The sequence below is a fragment of the Nilaparvata lugens genome, chromosome 3 (assembly GCF_014356525.2).
Source record: "Nilaparvata lugens isolate BPH chromosome 3, ASM1435652v1, whole genome shotgun sequence".
Classification (NCBI taxonomy): Eukaryota; Metazoa; Arthropoda; class Insecta; order Hemiptera; family Delphacidae; genus Nilaparvata; species Nilaparvata lugens.
This window is the reverse complement of record NC_052506.1, coordinates 32384328-32407090: the sequence shown is the minus strand read 5'-3', so window position 1 is coordinate 32407090 and position 22763 is coordinate 32384328. Positions and strand designations below refer to the sequence as shown.

At 31.0% G+C, this 22763-nt stretch overlaps 2 protein-coding genes and 1 long non-coding RNA gene across 4 annotated transcripts; 2 read left to right on the top strand and 1 right to left on the bottom strand.

Annotated features, from left to right (window-relative positions):
* The first annotated feature begins 2215 nt into the window (after window positions 1–2215).
* LOC120350394 lies at window positions 2216–6396 on the top strand. Its single transcript, XR_005570740.1, has 2 exons — window positions 2216–2524; window positions 6240–6396. It is a non-coding gene; the product is annotated as an uncharacterized LOC120350394 (long non-coding RNA).
* Window positions 6397–14527: 8131 nt separating this feature from the next.
* On the top strand, window positions 14528–18711 carry LOC120350393. 2 transcript variants are annotated; one of them, XR_005570739.1, is made up of 2 exons: window positions 14528–14855; window positions 16659–18711. XR_005570739.1 is itself a non-coding variant. In XM_039423551.1 (2 exons), the coding sequence occupies exons 1-2, from the start codon at window positions 14711–14713 to the stop codon at window positions 18574–18576; spliced, it is 549 nt and encodes a 182-aa protein (XP_039279485.1). In that variant the 5' UTR covers window positions 14529–14710; the 3' UTR covers window positions 18577–18711. The 2 variants fall into 2 exon arrangements, 1 of the variants encoding a protein (XP_039279485.1); XM_039423551.1 differs by having other exon boundaries at window positions 14529–14855; window positions 18173–18711.
* Window positions 18712–19232: 521 nt separating this feature from the next.
* LOC120350392 (protein phosphatase PHLPP-like protein) lies at window positions 19233–21742 on the bottom strand. The gene is made up of 4 exons (XM_039423550.1): window positions 21565–21742; window positions 21054–21193; window positions 20739–20945; window positions 19233–19511 (listed from the first exon to the last, which is right to left on the bottom strand). Exons 1-4 carry the CDS (start codon window positions 21694–21696, stop codon window positions 19274–19276), a joined length of 717 nt encoding a protein of 238 aa, XP_039279484.1. The 5' UTR covers window positions 21697–21742; the 3' UTR covers window positions 19233–19273.
* Window positions 21743–22763: the final 1021 nt, after the last annotated feature.

The window sequence follows — 22763 nt, the reverse complement described above, 5'->3', positions numbered from 1 at the left end:
CGGTGTATCACAGCTTTTTAAATTAGCCGCCATTTCAGGTTTGTATAAAAATAGAAATCTGATCTCAGTTATGGAAGCCAATTTTTGAATCAAATTATGAAAAAATATATTTTCTTGATTAATTTGACATTAAATTGATTATTTAATCAAGGAAATGATAATTATTATTGGATTATATTTAATGGGATGAATTGAGTAATAGCTGTGTACAGTCAGTGGCAAAATGGAGAGAATTGGCACTGTTTTTCTCCTATCTTTCTTCACTGTCATTATAACCTGGACCTCACTATAGCTCCGCGGAAGCGTTGTCTGATTGTTTTTTAATAATTGATGGAAGCGAAGCTGAGGTCTTAGTTTCGACTCAATCGGCTTTTGTCTGTTTGTTTGTTTTCGCCACACTTGGATGTAATGAGCTGGTTTACGTGCGTCATATGGAGGCCGAAAGTGATTGTTTTCCGACCAGGCCGGTAAAACTTTACGGCCCTAGGGCTGTAAAATGACCTTGAATAACAGCTGATTGTGTCCGATCTCACAAATCATAGAGAGATAATCTCATAACGACTGTAATAATCTATATAATTATGTATCGTGAATCGCGGTATTATGTCTATAATATTTCATAAATTACTGTTTCATAATTTAATATTTATAAATAGCCTCAACATATATAATGTTGGCTGCATTGTCCATTGTCAGAAAGGTGTGTATCGCTAGTATTTAAAAGTGAAGAATCGAATTTGAAATCAAAGTACAATAATTGTATCAATATTTAAAATTAATAATAATATTAACAATTATTGTTTCTTTTTATTATCGAATTCCACTTCTTAATGCAATACAATCAACAATAATAATAAGAAAATACAGCAGAGTTCTGAAGTTTAAGGTAAGCCTACTGGTGAAACTCATCCTTGACTGAAAATTCCCAGTAATTTTTCTGAAATTCATTATTAAAACTGTTAGATAATATAATTCTTCAATATTAAACCATATAGAGAAAACATTAGGCCCACTCAAGATTGAATCTTCAAATGTTTTCTCTATGATTTAACTATTTTCAGAGCAATATTTTGTTGTGAAAATGCCGGTAAACCGGCTTCAAATTTGCCGCTATACACTATATTATAGTAGTAGCCTAGATATGTTACCTGGCCCCTGTGTTCAACAATGTGTGATGGCCAAGAGCATAAAGGCGTAATACATCAGTACTCATAATTCGGTGATTAACATGATCAAGGTTCGAATCTCGGTCAATGACATTTTTTTGTAGATGAATTTCCACTTTTATTAGCTATTTTTTATATTAGTTACCGTACTTACTTTTTTTTAAAATTTCAATCAATTTTTTAGATATATTTTGAGTAATTTGAGACAAAACTGTGAAACATGCAATTATATTATTTTTTTCATCACATTATTTCAAAATAGTAATGAAAATTCTATTCATCCATTTATCCATGAGATATTGCACTGGGCGCAAAGCACTTTTATCTGGTAAATGGATTTCATCCGATAAATGGATGAATTATTATTTATTTTGGAAGTATTATTTATAATATGGTATTATAAGGCCAGGTTGCACAAAAGTCTGTTAAATATTTGAGATTAAATGACATGAGAACCAATCAGAATAGACTGTAAATACAAGCAATTTGAATGTACATTTGACCTCTCAGAAAAAAGTAGTAGAATCTGCTAGAGGATTCATGTTCTCAAACAATCATAACTGCACATTCGACTTCTATTTAAATAATAAAGAATAAAATAATAGAGATTTGTTGTATGAAAAGTATAATGATTGTATAATTTATTTTATGTGAAAAACAAAGAATTAACTATCAATAATGCTTATTTTTTATAATTTAATATGTATTTATGTATCTTGTATAATTAAATAGGTATTTAAACTATCAATTAATGATCATTTCTATAACTTGATATGAATTATTTTGTAGTTTTGATACCGAACAATAGAATACGATGATACTATCATAACCTCATTAACATTGTATAATTTATAGTTGCATAACCTTAATTTTGCTTTCAAAATTGCCAACTTAACATTATTTTTTTTTTTTTGGTGTGGCAAAAAATAGCGTTCGCAACACGGGCAAAAATGTTTTTCCGGCTCTCAAATGCTTCAAGTTCTCGACTTCGTCTCGAACTTGAAAACCGCTATCTCGAGCCGGAAAACGTACATTTTCGACCCTACCCAGGTAGCACACCTACGTGTTTCCAACATTGAAATTTGGTTGTTGAGGTTGAATAACCGTTAGCGGTTGAATTTTTCAACGTTTTAAATGCAACATTGTTTTCAACGGTTGCTCTATCATTGAAAACACGTTGAAAACGAGCTTCCAATTCCACCACTCACAGCGCTACAGTAGTCCTTACACAAAAACGGATCTAGCAACTCTCATCAACAACGATCGACTGATCAACGCCATTTCATGTTTGAATTCTCATCATGTTGATGAAAGCTGTGAACTCTTTTAGAAGTGTCTACCCATTCCACTTTGACTTGGTAAGTTTATTTAATTTATTATTTTTATTTGAAAGATGAGATTGTTTGGTGATTTATTGTCTAAACTTCAAAACAAATATTGTGTGTTGAACATAATTATGTTTAAATTTGAGGTTAGGGTTAGGTAAGTTATTTATGTTTTAAATTAGAGGGCTCTAATTTAATATAATTATTCAAAATTAATATAATACAATAAGCTTGGTTTTAAGTATTGTACATGTAGCCTACTACTTAACTTCCAAATAAATTACTATTACTTTGATTCCTGCACAAATATTTTCATTATGCTATCTATGTATTGTTTTTGTCACAGGACTGCTTGTGTTGAGAAATTCAATTGAACTTAATATAATAACACTGAACTTAATATAATCTCTATACTTATAAAAGGCTAAGCCCAGACAGACTGAAATCACACCACAGCCCAAACTACTGAGCCTAAAAACTTGAAATTTTGCACGATTGTTTATGGTAGCCTGAAAACATCCACTAAGGAAGGATTTTCAGAAATTTGCCCCCCTGAGGGAGCTGGGGCCCCCCAAAAATTTTGTACTTTTTAACCGCTCATTGCACAGAAAAGTCATGAGGAACTTTTTCGCTCAACTACGAAAAAAAATTAGATCTATGCAGAAAAATCTCAATCAGGAGCACAGGGGGTTCCAGGAGAGGGCATTTTTCGAAAATTTTGATGTAAAATCACACTACAGCTCAAACTAATTGTCCTACAGACTTGAAACTTTGCACAAATATTCTTCAAACATACTAGACACGCACTAAGAACGGATTTTAAGACATTTTGCCTCTAAGGGTTTCAAAGGATGAAAAAGGATCCTATTAAGTAAGGTTATGAACATGGTAAGGTGAGTGCCATATGGAAATGAGATAATTTATTTATTGACATGTGATATTCTAACATATATTGTAATCATTGGAAATAACAATGATAGAAATTCAAAAAAGAACATCTGTTCTATTATTGCTTTCTACCTGATTCCACTCAACCTCAATAATATTGTTCTGATAATTGATGAATATGTTTAATAATTTTATTACTATTGATATAATAAAAGTATTGTTTTAATAATTAATTATTATCATTAATATAATAATAGTATTGTTTTGGTAATCAATTAATATTTTTATTTTCACAAACTCTGTATAATTTATAATGGTGAATGTGAAACAGCTGCATCAAAGAAATTATCTCAAAAACATATGTTCAGGAAAACCATAGTTTTGAACTTCTTTTTCCTGATGCAATGTATAAGCCTACACGTGGCATGTAGGTATTATTAATTTCTCAGCTAGAACAGTTTTTTGAGACTGCTAAATAAACGTCTACAGTTTTATCAATGCTGTATCGGCAATATGAAAACGCATGCAGTTAATATGTCTTAAAATAAAGGTGTTGATATATACATGATAATATTCTCTACCATTTTTATTTAATTAAAATTTCAAAATTATTCAAGCCTTGATAGAATGATTGACTCACTGTACAGTCAGTCTAAAATTTTAATATTAAAATGAGGGGTGTATTTTGGCAAACTGAACAAAAAAGTAAGGTCCTATATTTGCACCTTTTTGATATTATTTCTTCAAATGAAAAATTAGTTTTGTGGATTGTCAAAACTCCCCCTGAAAGAGAAATTGTATCCTATCTTTTAGTAAAATAACAATGATTTCTGCATTCAATAACATCTATCTTGCCAACAAGAATCGAACTCTTTGTGAATTTAGATATGACCTACACTTTAGATTTATATAATTCTATTGATAAATTCATGGAAATTGAAGAACTTTTTCCAGTTAGTTGATGAAATTGATTATCAATAGAGGAAATGATTATAATTTTATCAATACAGAATTAGTTGAATGAATTATCTATGTACTGAGTTCTTGGTCAACAATAATTCAATATTGGTATTTATCCAATCATTATTTTTTTCAGAAGTTATTTCATTTGAATTAGAAAATATTTATAAGCTCCTATCAATTTATCAATCGTAACAATGAATTCTTCAAAACATGAATTTAATCAAATAAAAAATTGCCGATACTTCTGTATTCATGTTCGCATGTTTTCCACTTATGATGGATAGCAAAAATATTGTGGAGCGAACTGCACGGCGAATTGTAATCATATGTCTGTAAAATGAATTAATAAATAATTATTATTAGCCCCCCTATTAAAATTTCTGTTCAGAAACCATCCCCCAATATTCACACAACATATTCCCAAAGTTTCATGCCGTTATGTCAAGAAGTTTTCAAGTCTACAGGGAACAAACAAACACACAAACAGACATTCATTTTTTATAAATAGATTTCCATTCGGCTCAAACAAAAGCCTCTCTAAATGAAGGTAGAATGATAAGGATTCAGTTCTGTTGTTTTAACATTTTTTCAAATCACTTTCAAAAAGTTCATGTAGTACCTACTATTGTGTTTGAGACACTTCTGGCGCTATCATAGTTTCACCACTATTCTGTTCCACAGTCCTATATCTTGCAGTCGTTAACTATATCTATAATAATTATAAAAAGTAAAGAGCCGGCTTATGCACGTACGGGATAGGAAAATTATGTTTGACGCATCATCACGTCTGAACTACTGGACTAATTAACTTGAAATTTTGCTTATAGATTCTTAATTAACCAAGGATGGTTATAGGCCTATTCTCAATTCTTCAAAATTTCATTACGTCAAGTTTTCATTTTGTCGAGTTTTAAAATAGATCCTTGCAAAGCACGGGTTCTTGCTAGTATAAGTATATAATATAATATATATAATATATATAATATATATATATATATATAATATATATAATATATATAATATATATATATATATAATATATATAATATATATAATATATATAATATATATATTTTCACTTAACATCAAAGTGATTGCTTTCAACAAGTTCAGTAATTAACTCGGTGATCCAAGAAATTGAAAACGGGTGTCCGGAGTTCAGCTCATAAATATTAACATTTTCCAAATATTGTCATTCCATGGTGACGAAATTTAGCTTAAACTTGTTCATTTTAAAATTGAATTTTCAAATAATTTATGCATGTTTACAACCCATATATGTCAAGGATATTTTTGATTAATTTCATTGTGATTTTAAACTTTTGGTCTAGGTTTACAAAATTTAGTAGGCCAATAAAAAATGGTTGAAATATCGGGATACAACTTTTTTTTTCATAAAACTAAGTATGTACCTACAGTAACTATTAAATTTTACTCATAAATCTAAAAAATAATTTTCTACCGTTTTTATATAGAGCCTTATTTGTTTACTTCTATAGGCCTAATGAAAGAGGAGTATTTCAAGTTAAAATTCGTCTATGCTACAAAATTTGGAAACCCAATATTCTTACTTTATTCTTAGTTCTTTTGAATGTTTGAACGAACAGCTGGCGTGACTTTCTCGTCTGACTATTGTATAGTAATGGACTATTTTTATCTAAAAAACAGTCATCATCTCGCCTTGTGATTCAAAATATCAATGTGTATAAAAAAATATCAAATGTATAACATTATTAGATGTGCACTTGAGAAACATTTCTGTACTTGTTGTTAAGAGCAATTCCCTTTCAACCATGCAACATCTGTATCAAATAATAACTCCTATGTGGTGGCAAAATTTCATCTGCCTTCATATTATAGAATTTCCTATTAAAATTTATATTACCTTATGTTTCAGATTCTATCAAAAAATCTTGTGGGTCGACTGTAGGCATTGAGACCCAAATTGAAGACGCTATTAAGGATTGGCTAAAATATGCGACAGTCAGAGTATTTTCAGTGGAGAAAAAAACAATCTAATTTCGTCGGTAATTAAAAAGTATTATGAAATGAAAGAGGAAAGTTATTTTGAAAGTCCCTTTCTATTGAAACACTGTAATAAAATATTTGTTTGTCTATTGCATAAATCACAAACTATCATCATACCTGAAAACTAAAATGTAGGCGGGTTTATACAATGCCAATTGACAAGACAATAATATTGTCTTCTGAAATTTACAGCTGGTGTAAAGTATCAATTGAATCTTCTAATTTTAGAACCATCATCTAGGCATAGCTAAATAAAAACTAATTGGCAATTATTATTGTTTTGCCAATTGGCATAGTTTAAACCTGACATAAATGTCAAGTAAAAATTTAGATGATCTATATCATTTGCTAGAAAGAATTGAGCTATTTTTGCTCACCACAGATAAAATTATCATACTAAAAATTCAAGATTTTTAAATAACTGCTGAATTCTTGGAATAATAGTTTTAATTTATGTTTCTTACAGACATAAAATGTTTCTGAGCTTGGCAGAGTATATTAAATTACCATGGTAATTTGATTGTAACCATCTCAGTTTTTTAAACAACCTTTCATCATAGGTACTATTTTTGTGGATCAAAATTGAAGTAATATGGAAATAGAAAGAAAAATAAAAATCTCAGTATCCTTTTTGAATCATTTAAATACGGTAATGATTAATAATAGTGATTAAATAATTCAAAAAGGATACTGAGATTTTTATTTTTCTTTCTATTTCTACAAAAAGTAGCCCTATACAGAAAAGAGATGAATATGGTTTTTATTGTGTGTTTTTAATGTCAACTTACCAATGTACCGCATTGCAGGGTAATATTTCTGTTACATGAAATCATATGTAAATAAATGGAAATATGATTCCGTATTTTCATCTCTTTTCAAATGATTTTAGAAATATTACCATGTAATTGATAAGGTACCGGTTCAAAAGTATGGCTAATTCAACGTCTATTTATATTTGAAAATAATGGTTGTCACGACGTGCTTTCAACGTCTATTTATGGTTGAAAATAATGGTTGTCACGACGTGCTTCCAACGTCTATTTATAGTTGAAAATAATGGTTGTTACAATGTTTATTCAACTATTATTCAACGTTGAAAATAATGTGGCAATGGCGGACATTTTTTCGTGTTTTCAACGTTGAATTTAAACGTCTTTTCAACGTTAAGGTATTACGTGTTTCTAACGTTATTTCAACGTTTCTGTGCTACCTGGGTAGGTGCCAAATATACTATTGTACCGCAGTCACAGTTGCAGTTATTGTCCGATTTGGATGAAATTTGGTATGCAAGTTCTTTGAAACAAGGCACAGAAATGTATGTGTAATGATTTTTTCCTACAGTTACCTTGAAAAGTGGCCATTCCTGCACTAATTACAGAACGCAAAGAATCACTTTTCTGCTCTAGTGCGGGAAAAAAATTTTCTGCACTCCAGATTTGCAACATGGCAACACAAAATAGTTGGTGGGTTTTATGGAGGATTAGTGCACGAAAAAAAAAATTAAGTTGGTAACAATGACTGTGGTTAGATTTAGATAAGAATCATTTCAATGGCTATCCTACATGTATGATAAAATCCCAATCTAGAAATCCAAAACAAGAATAATGTTCATCTAAATCATAATCAAATAATCATCATCATCAAGTTTACGAATTCTCATCATTTAATAATAAATAATAGTTCGTTTCTATTGATAATTATTTTTTCAACTGCAAGCAATGAGAAAAGTAGCAAATATACATTATAAAAATCGAATTTTGAGGTTAAATGATCACAGTTCGATATCCATATGAATAAAAAAACATAAGAATACTACAATAAATATTCTCTGTTGTCTATGTTATTTTTATAAATATTTTTTAGTTTACTTTAAGCATTTTTCTCGGTAATTTGAGCAAAAGTCTAAATTTCCGAATCCTGTTTCTGTAGTTTTTAGCTGGATGAAACAAACTTAGGTACGATTCTTCCCGCTAGGTCGCGCGCTTGTCAGTTCAGCCATCTTGCTCCCCAATCAGCTGGCATGTATTTTGAATGTGAATTTTTTGTTTTATCTGTATTTTTTCTGATTCTTGAATGAATGAAAATGAGAGTAACTTTGGCTGAGAATTTTCAACTTCAATTGGATTATTAATTTTTAAATGAATTAAGGTTGTTATTAATAACAGCATCACACACACAAACATTTGATGGATTTCAGCCATCATTTTACCCATAATTACCCACTTTTCATATTCAATGGTGAATGTAGGAAAAATTAAATGTAAAATACTTGCACAAAGCTCCTCTGCTGCACTCAAGAAGCCATTCCGCCCTCGCCTATGGCTCGGGCATAAACGTTTCTTTCAGTGCTGCAAACTGTCACTTTGCACACTAGTTGCACAAATAACTATTGATAAGATCTCTGGTTTTTTGTAATTAAAAAAAAAAGAAAACGGTAAACTAAACTCTACCCAGAAAAGATGTGTCTTTGAAGATACAGCAATTCATGTTCATACTTTTTCGCATATATTGTTATGAGCACATGGTGACCAAGTTGGTTAGACTGTGGCTTCTCATACTGTGGGGCCCAGGTTCAAATCTTGTTCCTACCAAATATTTTTTGCAGATGATACTAATTGCTTTATCTTATTCCAATAATATATCAATATAAAATAAATTACTATGATTAGATAAAATAATTAAATTGAATCATCTTATTATAATCAAAAAATTGATTTATCAAATTAATTGGATAAATTATCTTTGAAAAATCTTCATTGTATTGGAGTCCAATACTGCAGTTGTAGAAAAAAATTGTATGTAAAGGTGTAAAGGTTAATTTTGTTTTTTGTGTAGTTGAGAAGTTGATATTGTGGTAATTATTCATATTGAATGAAAAAGACTAAGAAATTGTCAAAAATCACATATTTATTGATACTTAGAAAAACCGGTTTTGGTGATTACACCATTGTCAATCTCTGATAAACTTTGATAAAAACCGAAACCGGTCTTTCTAAGTATCAATAAATGTGTGTTTTTTTGACAATTTCTTGGTCTTTTTCATTTAGAAGGTAAAATTTGTATGTATTTGATATAAAGGTACCTCCTTGATAAGTCCAGTGTCCCTTCAAACAGTGTCTCTAGCACTTTCAATAGAGAAAATAATAGATGACATGGCTAAATCTTAACAATATTCTGTACTTATTGTAGGGGCCCTTCTCATTAGATTGAAAGTTGTATTCATGAGCGAGGTCTACTGTTCGCAGAACTACTAGTGTAAAAATATTATTGGTTTACAAAATATTCAATCTTAATAATTATAAAAGATTATTATTAAATAATTGAAAATAACAATTTACTTGAAAAATATTTTAGTATTCGTGTTATTGAGTCTCTTTTTTAGTTTTCAGCTGAGTTAGGCCTACAACACAAAGTAGAACGAATTTCTTCTGTGGTTACAATAATTTATTATAAAACACCTATCGTAGAAGTGAGAGACGATTTGTTATCAGATCGGTAAATTTCCGTTTTCAAGAGATGGAGACGTTGTGCCAGGGCATACAGTAGAAGGAACTTTCTTTTCTGTGGCCATGGATCAAATTGTCATGAACGTTTTTAGCCTTGTTCACATGTCCGTACAGATTCGCGCGAACAATTGTATGTACATATGCCTCAACATTCACTGTACGTCCTTGTGGACGCGATCCACGTATGCCTCGGCATTCAAAAAGCTATCTGATTTGCAGACGACACGAAGACATGGTAGATGTAGATTTTCCACAACATGACAACAATGGCGTCATTCCATAATATTGAAGATAGTTATCACAAATTGCAGCAGTATCATTTTATTTTAATGACTTATATAATAAAATCAAAAATAAAACTTGACAAACGATGATGGTGGGTTGAACGATTGTAGGTTGAAGTAAGGAAATAAATTATTGCTACATGACATAAGATTGACAATTCAAACTTTATTAGGTTGTTAATATCATTGATATAGAGAATAAGATTAAGAAGAGCGAAGTCCGCTATGATGCCACTGCGCTAGTGTAGCTACCAGAAATTTCGGGCAAGAAGTCGGGTATTTGTATTCGCTGTGTAGAAAAAGAGCCTTCTTCAAATGATAATATTTTTTTATTGAAGCAATAAAAAATATTCAAAGTATGGTAGTTTCATGCAGTGCTTATGGATGCACGAATCTGCATGCGCCAGATAAAAATATTTCTTTTCATACATAAGTATTTTTATATTTTCATCGGTCATGTTTCATGCAGGCTAAGCCTAGTGCCAAATGATCGTTTCAAGGAATATTGTGCTTAGGTTGATTCATTATCATTATTTGCCAAGTAATAAAATATAAGTTTCGGTAATATTATAATAAATATTTTATTTCCATAGATCCAATATAGGTATCCATATTCCATTCCATTAATTTGTCTTATATTGTAATATTTTGTGAACTACGAAAATATTGTATGCTAAATTTGTATTATAAGAATATTATTTGCTAAAATTGTCTATAAATTCTTCATCATTGCTATTGTTTTATTTTCCCCGTTCTTATAATATGTAACTATTTATTATCTTATATTAAATATAGGAGTATATAGTATAGTTAGGTACCTATACTTAAGTTGCAAAACAAATGAGAAACAGTTTCACGAAATTTTGTAATAACGGTTAATTTATTATTATTTGCCATCTAATAGAATATACGGTAATATTAGCGATCTATAATAAATGTTTCATTTTCCATATCCTAAATACATGGTAATATTGTAAAAATAAGATTCATTTGCTAATAGAATGGATCAAAATCTGTAGTGAGGTAGGTTCACTAAATTAGATGTTTGGTCGAGTTAAAAATAATGTTCAACGAACAAATCATTGTATCATATGGTAATGGAAATGACGAAAAGTTGAAAAAAAATTATATTGAAATCCATCAAGTATGTCGAAAGATATAACGCAATGAAAGTCTATGTTTTCCCATATAAGTCTGTCTGGGCGCCTGACTTCTTGCCCGATATTCAATGGCGACGAGAAATGAAGGAGGCATCATGCTTCCAAACGCTTGAAGGTATAGCTTAGCCATCTAACTATATATATCAATGGTTAATATACTGAATCTAATTCGACTAGTTATCTAAACAATAATGATATCATCATGAGGGAAGCAATAACTCCACAAGAACGATTGGCTCTAACTTTGAGATTCTTGGCATTAGGCGATTCATTTGTTGGTTTCCAATATCTATTCTGAATCTCAAAAAAGAAAATTTCTACAATAATTCTAGAAGTTTTGATGACCTAATCAAAGCACTTAACACTGTCTCAAAAAATTGACAGTCTTCTTTAAGGAAATTAGCCATAAATTGAATCAAATACTAAATTGCTGCCCATTTTAAACTAACTCTGCTCATACACATGACAAAACAAGATTCTCCAAAAGATTAGCTTCAAGATTTACCTTTAAGGGAATACTAGTTCAAAGTTTGAATAAATCTCTCTATAGATAGCCTAGCTATCTAAAACGTATAATATCATATTGAAGATTACAATTTTAATTAACAACTCTGATTGATAACATGAAACAAACACAAGATGATTTTTGATATCTAGCCACAGTAAAATAATATTTGAGCTATACTTTCTTGTAGGAACCCTGTAGAAAAGCTTTTTTCACTTAAATTATGCAGTTCTAAATTTGTTAATCATGATACAAATTATATACTCCATGCATGTTTCTATTTAAATATTTGACAATCCACATATCCTACAAAATTACAAAAATCCTACAATTTACAATTAGTTATTGGATCACAATTTGATTTGTCATTCATTAACCTAATTCATTGGAATTAGGTTATGACGCCTTCAATGTTTACGTTTTGCCTCACCCGTATGGCAAAATCGCGTCCACACGTACATTCAATGCTCGCCCGAGGCGCCTTTGAGCACGCCAAAATACCGACAGGGTTCCGGTTCGCCCACATGCCTCAGCGAACAGTGTCCAGACGTGCGAATGCAAGCCCATACACGTATGCTCACCCGAGGCAAACGTACGTGTGTACACCGTTTTTGGCTTGTTGCCATTTTGTATATCTATGAATATTTATTTCATTCTGATTATTGCTTTACTGGATTTCTTCTACGGTCTACGGTATCCATTAGAATAATTTTTAATCATCTTTTTCTATGAATCAATGGAATATATTATTAATTATTGAACTACCAGCTGTTTTTATCATGTTTTATCACTGAACTCCATACTAACTGGAATGGACTAGCAACACAAAGAAAGTGAGGCAGCTGGTAAAGATAGGCAACCCGCAATGCTGTGGGATTGTAACACATTGGCTCTTATGGGAAAATGCATTGCACAGTTTCAATTTCTATTTTATTTCTATATTGTAAGTCTTATTCCATGGAATCGTTATTTTTCCTTTATTGAGCAGCTCATTGTTAACTTTTTGAGAGCAAAAATAATGAAATAGGTTGAATATGAATACCTAATGAAAAGATTTTTTTTATTTGTGACTGCGGTAGTTTTAGTATTGTCAACTTTTCACAAGCAAGGGAATAACTTTGGGCCAGATTTCAGAGAAGCGTATCATCTATTAATTTTTTATTTATTTAACAAGGACAAATATAAACTGTCATGAAATGATTGGGAATGAAAAAACAGGCTCATAGTCCTTATTATTCCAATCCCGAAATTTTGTTCGTACACAGTCCAAAGGAGGGCTGTGTTTAATTGAAACTATTAAACACAGTCTTATGTTTATTTTGATAGGATATACTATTGTTTTTTGGATTATATGATTTATTGTTATTGTTAAAGGAAAGATTTATGATTTATTGTTTGAGGAAATATCTCAATTTAATAATATAGGCCTACTTACAGCAGGCTATGAATGTAGAATATTATTCATGTATGAATATTATGCATTGGTGTAATTTCAAATCATATAAGAGTGGGAGTTTCAGAAATGAAGCAAATAACGAAGAAACATTTTATTATATTATATGACTATGATAAGCAAACAGTAAAATATGCTACATAATTACCATAGTAAAATGAACAATTTGAAATTAAAAGGTTTCAAAAATTAATTACAATTCAGCTGATAACAATCTCATATTTTTTACAATAAAAGTAGGTGAATAAAATGAATTATTATGTGGACTCATGATGATTTAATAACACAGGATTATTGAATATGTAATGATAGCAATATACTATGTATTCTGATAACATTTCAAATCATGTAAGTGTGGGAGTTTCAGAAATGATGCAAAGAAATCTATGAAGAAACATTTATATTTATTGTATTATAATTATGACCATATGATAAGCAAACAGTAAAATATGCTCAATAATTACTATAATATTGTAAATTGAACGATTATTTATTTGAAACAGAAAGGTTTCAAAAATTAATCACAATTCAGCTGATAGCAATATCATATTTTTCAAAATAAAAGTAGGTACCTGAAGTAAAATGTCATCTCTTGATGATAACACAGAACTATCAATCATTTGTATTTATTCTTTTTTGAATAAGGATTAATTTGTTCTTCAACTATGTTTTTTTATTTTAGATGCTATAAAGTAGGCCTAAATTTTCAATTAGCATAGAAACTATCACCGTATACCAGGAATATATAACCAAATTTGTTGTTTTATTTTTGGTCAAATAAACTGATCAATATAGAAAAAAGTATTGGAAATGTATGTAGAACAAAAATGTTTCTTTAAATTAATTAATAGACTAAAAATGTTTGACATACTTGTGAAATGGTATTCCATTTCCTTTAACATGCCCATTCTTGCATCCAAATGCAACACAATATCACCATTTCTCGGTCGTATTTTTATTCAATTCTACGCATTTTACGACAAATACATCACAATATTAAAGAGAAAAGGTTGTGATCTGAAACTGATAGCCCTAATACTCATTCAAATCCGTTTTTCAACTTTAAAAATGAAAAATCGTACTCAAGAGCTGCAACAACCTGCTTAAATGTATGAGTACGAGAGAGAAGGGAATCCCACACGGTAGGCCTGTCTTACACACTTTTGGCTGTAGCTTAGCATTGGACAGCCCGTTCCAGTTAGTATAGAGTTCACTGTGTTTTATAGGTTAGGTTTTTTTTTAAACTTTGAATCTCAAACAGCTGTTAGTTGATATTCAGCATGACAGACTGTAGAATGTAAACACAAAATTTTGTTCCAGCCCACAAAATTTAATAGTTTCTTGAAATAAGTATTTTTAGAATTTATCTGTCTTCAAAAAAGAGAAAATGAACATTTAATATCCGATTTGATTAATTTAATTTTACTGCAACATGTCAGATAAGTTGACTACAGTTCTTGCTCACACAGTACTGGCGTTTTCGTCTGGTTACAGTCTATCAAATACAGAGTTTGGTTTTTCAACCATTGGATTAAGCTTGTATTTTGCTACTGGTGTGATGGGTGCTGTTATTTACGGTATAGTATTTATCTTTAATATATATCTCAATTTTAAGCATAGCAATTTGTTTCTTCAATAAATAGATTAAATTATTAAAAATTTATTTTCTTGAAATATTGAGACTAAATGGCTAAAAAATCTGCAAAATGTTTCTATTATACATTTATAAAGCAGGCTACTGTATTCAGATATGTATATTTCGAAAATAAATTAACTTGTAAAACAAGCCGAGCACTATTCGTGATTACAATGGCAGAATCTCTTATCACAAGAATCTTGAATTACCGGCAGGCCTAGTTGATTACCGCAAATCATTTGAAATAAACATTTCAGATTGGTTTACTGTCTAATGTACACTTCACTTTGAATTTCTCTAATACGACGACAATACGGTACCGTGATAGGTTTGAAAACCAAATTTCAATTTGCCGCTTAATTAGGCTTGTATCACATTTAACACCAGGTAGGAGTATAACACGGCTTCACTCCCCCAATATTGGTGTTGAAAAAATTTGATTGGCATTAGTTATAAAAGCGCTTATTACATAAAGACACCAATCGAGACTGAGACTAGTTTCTGGTGTCCATGCGTTGCTCGATCTGGCAACCCCATTGAGACACTCAGTCATCAACACATGGTATCTGGTGCGCCAAGTGTAATGTGAGTATAATATAAGATCCAAGACCCGTATTACATTTTTACACCATGGAGACATCAAGTGTCTGAACGAGTTGCGGAACATTATAGTTCATACAAAATTAGTTTGGATTTGGAGGGATATGCGGAGCAGGGAAAAGTAGGGATACAGCGGCGACGATGTTGCCGTGCTAGAGAGCACATCCTTCTCTCATCTGTGAGTGTTCAACTGCTCATGATACGCATCATACGAAGTTTCCTCTCTGAAAGCACTGAGTCAACTGAGTCTGATCGACAAATTGGCAACTGCGCTTTTTTCCATGACTATTTTCACTGTAATTGGCTGATCTCCCGCCATTTCTCTGCTTCGTATATGCTTTCAAGTACAAACTATTTTTGTAAGGACTATAGTTCATATTGCGTTCATTGCACCAGGACACAAGATTTTGTTTGATGTAAGGCCCGTGTCCTCTAGCCCCCGCTGAGACATCATTGATGTTTCACTCATGTTTCTACTTCATGTCGCAGTCTTTGTCTTTACTGGTGTCCTAATGTGATAATGTAAGAGACCCCCAAGACTCATGGTCACCAAAAGAGGGGGAAGGAGGCAGCCATCTCATCATTCCCGGTGCCTCACTGGTATTCTAATGTAATATGAGTTACGAGTTAATACTAGCAATGTGTCTGTAAATCCTTGTCGTTCTGCATCTGAAAGCATAACTATGATTCAATAAGTTGGTATCATACTTTAGCTTTTTCAATACCTAGTGAATAGTCGGTCCCGGCTGCCCTAAAAATCAGTCGTTAGGTCATGTCAGAGGCCCTGAAATTGATCAGTTGCGACCTGAAATTTCTGACGCCAGACCTAGTCACTCGATATTATTATTATTCCACAATAATTACCTATCAATAACCAATGTTGATAATGAATATGGTGTTATACATATCTAGTTTATAAATAATGCTTAAATTAACGATATCCGTATTTGTCTGAATTTAGTTATTTATTTACATTGTGTACAAATACTTAACATGAGGAAAGGCACAACAGGCTCATGCCCAAAACTGTCCCATTTCCAATGTTCATTTAGCCATGTTTTAATCGATATAGAATGTCTTATGTGATTTACCAGAATCATTACTTACATTTTTTATATTAATGCTTAAATTATTTCTATTGTAGGAGCTCGAGACATTGGAGGGTCTATTTATAAACTCTTGAGTAACTTGTGGGTGCTTAGCATAGCGTTTGGACTACCATCGATATCTTCTCACCTTTATGTCATCAATAATTTCCCAGAAGCAGTGATTGGACTTCATTTTCTCCTACCAGCTGCTTTTGCCATTAATCTTTATTTTTTCTCCAAAAGGACTAATTTCAAATTACTAGAATCAATTAATTTGCCGTACTTATTATCGATAGCTTATTCATGTTCTCAAACAATGAATTATCATGGGTTTGCATTGGTTATAAGTTATGTTATTGCTTTATATGCGATTGGAACTACTGGTACTGTTAGGAATATGCCTTCAAGGGATCTACTTAGTATTTCTCTTGCATTTTCCAATTACTATACTGTCAAAACTATCAACTTTCGTAATTAAGTGTTCTAAAATTAATGAACAGAATGCTACCTGACTGAACAACATTTTAAAAATGTGTAGATAGGTACCTAATGGAATCTATTTTTGATTACTTTTATGTGGAATAATCTTTCATGATTGAATGCTGTTTTCAGTGTGTTCAATGTTATTATTATTATTGTAGCTGAATTTTCAGAAGTTACTTAATCTATTTTAAATACAATTCAAGAAATATTTTTAGTCATTACTGTATGCCTACTACAAAGGCAGGATAGGTTTAGAAAAACCGTATCAATTACTAGTCAAAAAATATTATTTGTCATGCTTGATGAGTATTTATGGTTTTGTAGAGCATAAATCATAGAATAATTTTTTTCCATTGCTATGCTGTTTCATGATATCGTTAAACATAACTCCATTCAACTGTAGGCTTCAGCTACACCATGCTTTGCTATGGAGGTAGCACAATGGATCCAAAACACTAACTTATCTATTTGTAGTAAAATGTTTTCCCTGTGCTCAAGTTAGTTGATCAGTAACTGTCCAATTCATATTTTAAATGATTTGAATATTGTATGAATTCACTACTAATTAATTCACCAATTAGTATATTGCATTTATTTAGTAAAATTGACTGCAACATTTTTCACTTGATTCACAAATGTTGCACTGTAACCTTACTTTATTAAAAATATGAAATACAATTCGTCACTTCTGCGCATGTAACAAGTTTTATAATAATAATTATTAATTGTCTTATCTAATTCCTATTATTGTAGGCTATTATCTAAAATGATAGAACATCTCTTTCAGACTTAATTTCTGATTCTGATTTAGTTCATGGCATTTCAGTTCTAAGAGCAGCCATTTAATTGGTTGTAAGAGTAACCAATTTATTTCTATCGTCGATTAAAAATTACTGAATTAATTTAGTAAATGGGAAAATTAAAATTTTCAGAATAAGATTCAAATCACTGCTCATGATTACATATGAACGGAATTCATTTGTAGTCATAGATGAACCATATTCATATTAACCCATAATTTATTTTCTCAACCCATAATTTAATCGCTCAATCAATTGAGAATTTAATCTGAGGAGCTATGTTACAGGTCTTGAAATGCGCGATAGACACCTTTTAAGAGTGTATCAAGATATATGGAGTGCTTCCTACATGTGTGGCTTTCCTCTGATCGCATTAGCTTACAATATGAAGTATGATATGTGGCCTATGCCTGCTTTGATGGCAGCTCCATTATTTTTTGAGGCATATTTGATCCTGAGAGGAGATATGCTGGATGCAAAACTGATCCATCTTCATCATTTATTAGCTGGTGTGGTCAATATTATTGTGAGTATGCGTTACAATCTCGGTGGATGTTTTCATAATGCTCTCTACCCTTTGGCAACTATTATTTACGGAGAAACACCTTACCCAACAACAGGCAAAAGAAGTTTGAATTGGTTGGTTATCACAAGCATGGCAAATTTTCTTTACACTGGTATTTTTCAATAAATATCGAAATAATGTTGTAATCAAAGAAAGACTGGTTCAATAAAAGTATTTTATTATGTATCTGAATTCTCTGTGATTTGTATTTATATTTTGGATCTGTAAAAATCACAAATTAAAACTTTTGAGAAGTGAAAAGTGACTTTTCTTCTATTTTGAGTAATCTTTATTAGCTTTTAGTCAAACATGCTTTTGTCTCTGGTTTTCACTCCACTTGGAATGAAATTGTTTATTTTTCGAGCACACCGGGATTTGTGCTCTAATTTTTATTGATATTGTATAGCCACCTATTGTGACCACTTCATCACAATTTAGCAAATCCTACAGTTCGCTAAAAGAGTGCATTAGTATTTCAACTGTATATCTTCATACAAGAAATCATTCAAATCTACATTGTTTTTATTTTGTATGATTTGAGTTTAGTATTTATGGATCTATTCAATCAGCACATCATGAGAGATCAATCAAATGTTAATTTGTTTAATTCGCTTCTCATCTGATCGGAAATAGTGAAAGGTCTAATCTATTGATAAAATTGGTGTGCTATTTGTGGTATCGCGTGTTGTAGGGAATATTATTGATTTTAATTGGAAAAATGGAATGTACTGTAAAGATAGTTGCTAGATATTTTCGTGGTGTATTGAAAAGAAAAGAGAAAATTCTATTTGATGTTTTTATTTACAAACAATATACTATCTATTTACAGTTCTGTGGTTGTAACATCCCAATACTTTTGCATTCGATCATCATGTTCGAGAGAATCAGTATTTGAGTCGGCCCTTTCTCGTATCACTGCAAAATCGTAGTCCATATGATAGGGCATCAGGCGTTGCAGGCTTCCGAAATAGGCAGCATTGGGTCCACCACTCAGTCCTCTTCTGTTGTTGTTCACTCGTCCTGTAGTTTGCTGTTGAAATGAACGAGCACTGCCGAATTGTCTGCAAAATTGTAAAACAAAACAATATCATAATGAAATCACAATAAAACTTATGGAAATCTCTTGCAAGTTCTCGTGCTAACTCGAACTGTTTGTCAATTTTCTGTATCTAAAATAAAATTTCACTCGTACAACAATATTGGCACTGGGCCTCATCTTGGCCCAAGTCAAAGAGAATCAGATATACACGAGGGTTTATGATTCATAACGCAAATGGATTGTGCTCAACATTTGATTGTACAACATTGTACTGTTGTAAAGGAAAATTGAATGTAAAATTAATTAATAAATTGATCAATTTGGATTTATTATAAAGGAACACTTAAAATAATCGTGAGCAAATATATGAATAATTTTTAGGTCACATTTAACATGATGGAAAATTGAAAATAAATACAGTATTCCTCAGTAAGAGGTTATCAGTCAGTGACAATATTGCCTTCCATACAAATATGATATTATAAGCCTAATCTACAAAATGTATAAATTAGGAAAGGATGGAGAAATAATTAATTTTAAAGTTTACAGGCTATAATTACAAGCAAAATAAGTAGACTAGCGTGGTTATGAATTGCACAAGTTTGATAAGCATAAGTATCTTGAAAATAATAAATTATCGGAAACTTATTAATGATGCATTTATTGTTTCCGTGTTCCACGTGCTCTGTGTGTATCTAATTATTAAAAATAATTTAGCTCTTGCTTAGACAGTGATATTAATATTAATTGTATGAGATTCAAGCTCTCATGCAAGTTTCAAGACAATGTTTGTGCCAATAAATATCTATTTGTACATTCACATTATCATTATTATAACTTAAATTGAAATACCATACCTCCTATTTGTCTAATGACAAAAACAAGTATCATATAAAATAATTTCAATGAGGAGGAAAGAAGCCATAGAAAAACTTTTTGCTGAAATTACAAGATTATGTTATCATTTAATTTCAGTTTTTTTTTGTCTTGTATTGATTAGCCTAAACATATTGTAATAATTGAGATAAATGGATTGACTAGTTTTCACTTGAAAATAATTGCGTACAGACTTAAATTTACTCTGAATTCGTTTCAAAATAATTCCATCAAAACATGCTTGTTATCTACAATCCAAAATATTATCGAAGGTCTATGAATAAAAGTTTAAAACAATAGCGTACTATTGATTTATAGAACTTGGTAAAGCAATTAGTAAAAATAGTAAGAACCAATTTGAAGAGAAGCTTACCTTGTGAGAAGTGGTTGTTGATGGAGATCAGCTGCGATGTGTGGATTGCTTTTGGCTCTAACCCAAAGTCCTGGTCTGGATGGTACAGACCTACGAACGAAACCCCTGGATAGTGTGTCAAGCTCCTTGTCGAAAAGCAGTTGAGTGTTCTGCTCGAGCATGTACTCCCAACATCGATACTGCTCTTCGGAGAGGTGTGTTCCTGATCTGGATACAAAAAGGTCACAAAGTTGTGGACATATTCGCAATAATTGAGGCAATCTTCCTCATTCATTGTAAAACATACAAAGTTTGTCTGTTGAAAATATTTCTCACCTGTCAGATGATGTCTCCTCACAATCAGCAAAATTGTCATTATTGTAGACATCGGGAACTTTTTTTGATGTGGACATTTTCCTTGTGCCATTCTCATGCATCAAAACCGATTGATAATTCCTTGGACTGATGAAATCACTCTGAAATAAAATATATATTTCGATAATAACTACTCCATACACTCAGTAGACACTTATTCCTTGTAGAAATATTAGTCTATTTTATTAAATTACATATTACTTCCAATTTATTGAATTTACAATAAAATTTGAATATTACAATATTATTTACAATTTCATAGGAAGCAATAGAAAATCACATTCAGTGCTTTCAAATTTTAAGCAAAATTTTCATATTCCAAAAATAACAAATTTATATTTTTCTTGTCTTGAGTCAATCTCTAATGTAGGTATCGTATCGTATTACACTCTCCTCTGTACGCCTTTAGGTATATGAGCTCTTTAAGAACTAATCACATTTTCAAACTATACTGTATACTGTGATCATGAACCTTTTCTGAAGCATTGTAATGTCTTGCTGACGATTGCTGGTAACGTTCATTGTGACAGAGAATAGTTCTTCCACTGCTGGCCTGATCACTTTGCCCACTCGGCGAAGATCTATCACAATCACCATCCATCATTCCATTGTGGTGAGGCTCGTACAGTCCTGTACAGTCTTTCTGCAAAAAATGATTACCGCTTTTTTATTTTAATTCCATTGTTGAGATCTATTCACATACAAACCATCAACATTCGAACACAATCTAAATGAACAAATATTGGTACATTATTCTTTCCAATGATACTATCATACTTAAAAACTCAATTTCTATTCATTTATTGGATAGAGCAAACAATATAATAGTCGGAAAAGAAAAGACAGGCTATTGCCCAAAACTTCTTCAATTTCCTAATTTTGTCTTAAATTGTCCAAATATTATTTAGGTTATGTCCATTTCAATTTATACACTAATAATTAAATCATCAATCTGAATATACAACCCAGAATAAAACAAACAATTTTAAATTTATATAGATTGATAATAAAACTTTCGTAAAAACATAAAACAAACTTCAAATTCATGAAATAATTGTATAAAAACACATAAATTTTGAGCACGAAAATATCACGTTCAATTATAATCACAATTTCAATTATTGTATTAAATTGCATGATTATTGATCATGAAACACTTTCAATATTGTATCACACACCGAGAGAGATTGATCTTTAGGGTAACTATATGATTTCTTGTGAAAATTATAAGAGTGATATCTCATCTATCTCATTTTGTGGAACAAGTGTGACGCGCCTAATGAAATTAGGCAAAATTAATGAATAAATTAATTTTTTTGTGTAGTAGTGAAGGTAATAGTGTGAGAAGAGCTATTGATAGAGAATAGAAATATATCAGTTGTCACAATCACAAATTTATTTAAGTATCAAGATACTACCGGTTTTGCATGTTAAACCATTATTTAGTTTAATGAAGATCGATCAAGTTATTATCAAAACCGGTATCTCGATATTTTAATAAATTTTGTAATTATGTCAACTCGAAGTATTTTCATTCAATACAACTAATTACATTCAATTACAATAAATTATGTTTATTCTAATAGCTGCAGGCTTAGGTTTATACTTGCTGATACAAAAATGTAAATTCTAATGACTTTTGGCCTGGTACTTGGAATTTACTCACCTGTA